General features: G+C 49.0%; 1 protein-coding gene across 1 annotated transcript in view; it reads left to right on the top strand.

Annotated features, from left to right (window-relative positions):
• Positions 1–5,769, top strand: part of Adsl (adenylosuccinate lyase) — a 21,053-nt gene that overhangs the window by 13,945 nt on the left and 1,339 nt on the right. The window contains exons 7-12 of the mRNA XM_005354168.2: positions 78–168; positions 1,343–1,412; positions 1,601–1,748; positions 4,051–4,141; positions 4,936–5,025; positions 5,374–5,550. Coding sequence (XP_005354225.1) covers positions 78–168; positions 1,343–1,412; positions 1,601–1,748; positions 4,051–4,141; positions 4,936–5,025; positions 5,374–5,550 — 667 coding nt within the window. The remainder of the gene's footprint in view (positions 1–77; positions 169–1,342; positions 1,413–1,600; positions 1,749–4,050; positions 4,142–4,935; positions 5,026–5,373; positions 5,551–5,769) is intronic.

The following is a 5,769-nucleotide window of genomic DNA, read 5'->3' as shown; positions in this document are numbered from 1 at the left end:
GGTCTGAGCCTCTGAGCCATCTCTCCAGCCTAATAATCACATATTTTAACATAGATCTCTTTTTTGTTTATTTCTAGAGCTTTCATCATCACAGGACAGACCTATACACGAAAAGTGGACATTGAAGTGCTGTCTGTGCTGGCCAGCTTAGGGGCATCAGTGCACAAGGTAAGGGCAGCAGCTTGCAGGGTGGGAACTTTAAGGAACCCTCAGACAGACCAAAGCAGCCCCAGGCTTGTGGGCAGAAGTGTCTTTCCCACTTGCCAGTTCCCAAATAACCGAGTGGAGTCTTACTAGCTAACTCTTACATTTAAATTAACCCGTGTTTCTTCTCTACGCTCTGCCATGTGCCTTGGTACATTTTCTCAGTGGATGCTCATCTTGCTTCTCCCTGTGTCCCGCCTAACTACCCTGTTCAGCTATTGGCCTGTCTGCTTAATTAAACCAATCCCAGTGACATAGTCACACAGTATAAAGAAATATTCGACACACGAACTTTCAGTTAATCGTATCTCAGTACGTTAGTCGTGATAATTTGGGACCTATAAGGAAAGCCTTTAAATTGAGATGTGCCAAAGGGAAGGAAGTTACTCCTACATCTACAACATGTTCATCTGTTGAAGGATATAGTAAACTCAAAATTCTGCAGCCAGGCAAATAGTAGCTTGGGCCTGTGGTTCCATCACATTAGAGGGAGAGGCAGAATTGGTTCAAGGTCTTCTTTGGCTACATAGCAAGCTAAAAGCCATCCTAAGCTACATGATCTGTCTATGTCTCTTCCTCTTTTGAACTCAAGTCAGAGTGTTCTGTATAGCCCAGGCTAGCCTAGACGACTCAACCACTGAGGTTAGAGCCACCACAATCAGCTTCCTGACACTTGACACAGTTTTTGGCTAAGAATGTCTCTGTTTCTGTTCTATGGTACTTAGAACCCGGGACCCTGTGCATTCCAGGCAAGCGCTTCAGTACAGAGCCACCTTCCTAGTCTGCTCTTTGTATTCGTCATCTCTGTTTTTTAGGAACAAAACCTGAGTAGAAGAAACTCTGTGGGCTTCTAGGAGGGTAGGGCTGGCTTTGAACTCAGCAACAGCACACGCTAGGAGTTTATTACCTGCCTGGCAGTGGTGGCACACATTTAATCCCAGCACCCAGGAGGCAGAGGCAGGTGTGGATCTCTGATTTCAAGGCCAGCTTGGTCTACAAAGTGAGTTTCAGGACATTCAGGGCTACACAGAGAGACCCTGTCTCAGAAGCAAACAAACCGAAAAAGAGCTTGGCACCTGGCCTGGCCCCAGGTCCCCTGTGTAGCAAGCATGGAATGATGCCTGGTCTGCCTCCCCAGATTTGCACTGACATACGTCTCCTGGCAAACCTGAAGGAGATGGAGGAGCCCTTTGAGAAGCAGCAGATTGGTGAGTGTGAAGTAGTGGCTGCTGGAGAGGTGTGTGGGTATCCCCTGCTGGAGAGGCATGTGGGTACCCCCTGCTGGAGAGGCATGTGGGTATCCCCGTGGCTTTTCAGGTGCACCCAGCAGATGTTTGCGCATTTGCTGTCCCTAGATCCCTTTCTGCCCTTGCATCCTGTCCTCTTCTCTGGGCAGGCTCGAGTGCGATGCCATACAAGCGGAACCCCATGCGCTCCGAACGCTGCTGCAGCCTGGCCCGTCACCTAATGGCCCTTGTCATGGACCCACTACAGACAGCTTCTGTGCAGTGGTTTGAGCGCACACTGGATGACAGTGCCAACAGGTCAGTGACTGGGACAACACACGCAGCACAATGGGAGGAGCTCTAGAGGAAGGAAGCAAAAAGGCAGATTTGAACATGTCTGCTTTCTTCCTTATCCTCAAGCAGCTTTGGCTCGAGCAGTTTGCTTGGTGTTGTACCCCTAGTGCAGTGATTGAAGGCTCCAGGCAGCCTTCCTAAAGGAGGCGATGGCTTATGGCTTAGGAAGGGAGTGTCAAGATGTAGCTCATTGGTAGCGTGCTTGCCTAGTGTGCACAAAGCCTATGATTCGATTCCCATTACACCTGTAATTCCAGCTCTCCATGGGGACAGGGTTGGAGGCAAGAACATTAGAAATTCAAGGCCATTCTCATAGGGAGTCAGCTTCCACCCTTGTTGGAGGGAGGTCTCTTGTTGGTTCCCAGCTGCCTGGCTAGCTAGAAGCTATATTAATTAAATCAATACTTGACCCATTAGCTCTAGCTTTTTTTTTTTAAGATTTATTTATTTGTTTATTTATTTATTTAATGTATACAACATTCTGCCTCCATGCATGCCTGCAGGCCAGAGGGCGCCAGATCTCATTACAGATGGTTGTGAGCCACCATGTGGTTGCTGGGAATTGAACTCAGGACCTCTAGAAGAGTCAGTGCTCTTAACCACTAAGCCATCTTTCCAGCCCCTAGCTCTAGCTTTTTATTGGCTAACTCTTATATTAATTTAGCCCATTTATATTAATCTGTATATCGCCACGTGGCTGTGGCTTACTGGGGTAAAGTTCCCAGCATCTGTCTCCTGCAGGCTACATGGTTTCTCTCTGACTCCACCCTTCTTTCACCCAGCATACAGCCTCGCTTTTCCGACTAGTTCTGTTCTTCCCTGCCATAGGCCCAAAGCAGTTCTTTATTCATTAACCAATAAAAGCAACACATAGACAGAAGGACCTCCCACACCACACCCTGGCCTGGAGACCCTGTCTCAAAGGAAAGGAAACATGGGCACTTAAAGGGTGATCAGAAGCACACACAAAGACACGAGCAGGAGGTTATAGGGAGCTACCTAGTCGGCGAATGGAGCCCTCTTGGCTAAGATATGAACACAGGTAGCAGCTAGTCTATGGAGAGTCTAAAAGCCCCAAGAGGAGTCTTAGCTTTGCTGTGAAAACCTGTTTGTTCATGTCCTCCTGTCTATTTTATATTTTTAAAATTTAGGTTATTTTATGTATATGAGTATTTTGCATACATGTATGTGTGTGTGTGTGCACCATGCATGTCTGGTGCCCACAGAGTTCAGACAAGGCTACTGGATTCCCTGGTGCAGGAGTTACATATGGTTGGAAGCTGGCCGTGCGGTGCTGGGAACTGAACCCAGGTTCTTGTAAGAGCAACAAGCACTTTCTTAAAAAATTTTTTATAATTTATTTATTTTTATTTTATGTGCATTGGCATTTTGCCTGCATGTATATCTGTGTGAGGGTGTCAAATCTTGGAGTTACAGACAGTTATAAGCTGCCATGTGGGTGCTGGGAATTAAACTGTGGTCTTCTGGAAAAGCAGCCAGTGCTCTTAACCACTGATCCGTCTCTCCAGCCCCTGCAACAAGCACTCTTAATGGCTAAACCGTCTCCTGTATTCTGTAAATGATCTGTAGATTGCACCTCATACCTGATACTGTGTGAATGCTGGTGAATAATTGCTGTCACTGTGGTAGTTGGGGAGTGAGGAAACTGACTGCTGAGCAGTTTATTTTTCCAAGCGTTATCAACCTGTGGCTAACAGAAGTCGTGGGTGTTAAGCTCTCAGATACAGAAGGCCGTGGTAGACAGTAAAACCGAATTCAGTTGCCTGCTGAAATTCCCCAGCGTCATTTAGCGAGTCTTGCGTGCAGACTGAACGAGGTAGACCTCTTCAGGGGTCCAGTCCACCTGGGCCCAGTGGCCACGTGGGTGGAAAAGAAGGGTATGAGCAGAGGGGCCAGCAGGCCAGCCTAGGTGGCTGACGAGAGAACTTGGGGAGTGGGGTGCTCCTGAGAGAAGGCCCACTGCAGGGGAGAGCAGCTTGGTAGTGGTGAGCAAGAGCCAGTGAGGGGATGGCCAGGTCGATGCTGGACGCTGAGGTAGAGCCTCACGTACAAGGTCTGCTGCTTGGGCAGACGGTTTGGACTAGAAGTGACGATGAGAGGGTTGTGAGGACATTGGGGTAGTGACATCATGAGACTGAAGGAAACTGCCCAGCGTACATAAGGCATGAGAAGTCAATAGGGCAGCTTCTTGGACGCGCCTTGTAGGTCTCTGACGTTTGATTAACTGAATGTGTTTGTTTTGTAGACGGCTCTGTTTGGCGGAAGCATTTCTCACTGCAGATACTGTGTTAAATACCCTGCAGAACATTTCTGAAGGACTGGTGGTGTACCCCAAAGTAAGAGGCCTCGGATATGGGAAGGGGAGTGCTCCGGAAGGAATGTACTGGGGTGCTGTAGTCTGGCCCAGGGGAGCTCTTCTACCAGACCCCCTTCTTGAGTCCAGGACAGCAGAGGGAAGCAGATATGTTTAATTCATAGACACGCTTACAGACTGAGAAAAACACTGACTTGTCTTGACTTGGGCAGCAGAGGAAGTGGCACTAGTCACCTTGTTTTTGTTGTTTTGTTTTGTGTGGTTTTCATCGTGGTTGGTTGGTTGGTTGGCTTTTATTGTTTGAGTCTGGGGCCCACTATGTAGACCAGGTTGGCCTTAAACTCACAGAGTGTCCTGCCTTTGCCTCCTGGGATGCTGAGGTTAAAGGCGTGAGCCACCACACCTGGCCAGGTGGGTTCTTCTCCATCACATACTCATTGAAGTAGAGCAGTCAAGTTCAGCAAGTGGAGGGAGGGTGGTCGTGAGCATCCCATGTTACCACTGGGAGCCAAACCCAGGTCCTCTGCAGGAGCAAAAAGTACTCTTGGGCCAGCTCGCCACCCAAATTGGTAGTCTTGAGGGCTGTTCCCATGAAGCTGCTTATGAGAGTTTACTTAAAGACTTTCATTTTTTTTAAGGAAGGGAGGGAGAAAAATCTAAATTTATAAGAAAATTGAGAAACGCGATCCTGAATAAAGCATTGCATCCCCCATCTCTGTAAACAATGTCAGTCCTTAGCCCCACTGTGCATTTTCCTGACCTACTGGGCGTACTCTGTGACTCATAATGTTGAAACATCTGTCTTCCCCCTTCTAGGTAATTGAACGGCGCATCCGGCAAGAGCTGCCTTTCATGGCCACAGAGAACATCATCATGGCAATGGTCAAAGCTGGGGGCAGCCGACAGGTATGGTGACAGTGAATCAAGCTGGGTACAGTGGCACACACCTCAAACCCCAGCACTCAGGATGCAGAGGCAGGTGGATCTCTGAGAGTTCAGGGCTAGCCAGGGCTACACAGATAGACTCCCCTCTCTCCAAAGGAAAAAAAAAGGTGAATCAGAAAAAAAGGTTGTCATTGGGTCTGAATCTGTTGGAAGTGAGGAGGAAGCAAGAACCAATGGTTCCCAGGGTTGTGGAAGGAAGAGCACCCGTCTCAAGAGTAGAGGCCATGGAGGAGTCACTGTGGAATAGCCGCCTCAGCAGGCGGAGGTCTAAGCACCCGGTGATGATGCTGATACCTCCTCTCTCCCCAGGACTGCCACGAGAAGATCAGAGTGCTCTCCCAGCAGGCAGCTGCCGTGGTTAAGCAGGAAGGGGGCGACAATGACCTCATAGAGCGCATTCGGGCAGATGCCTACTTCAGCCCCATCCACTCCCAGTTGGAGCATCTGTTGGACCCCTCTTCTTTCACTGGCCGAGCACCCCAGCAGGTAACTGTCCCTTAGGGCACTCTTGGGACTGCTGTCTCTCTACAATGCTGGTTGCAGAGCCTGGGCCTCTGGGGCTGTGGGGGGATGCGAGAGGGGCCACCTAGGGAGGCTAAAAAGTATAGTAGAGGTTGGCCATGGTGACATGGGCCTTTAATTCCAGCCTGGGGTACATAGAGAGTTCTAGACACTCTAGGGGTTGCATAAATGTGTAAAGAGACC

The sequence above is a fragment of the Microtus ochrogaster genome, chromosome 15 (assembly GCF_000317375.1).
Source record: "Microtus ochrogaster isolate Prairie Vole_2 chromosome 15, MicOch1.0, whole genome shotgun sequence".
NCBI classification, from domain to species: domain Eukaryota; kingdom Metazoa; phylum Chordata; class Mammalia; order Rodentia; family Cricetidae; genus Microtus; species Microtus ochrogaster.
Note: the sequence above shows the minus strand (reverse complement) of the source record. Positions and strands in the feature narration are given on the sequence as shown.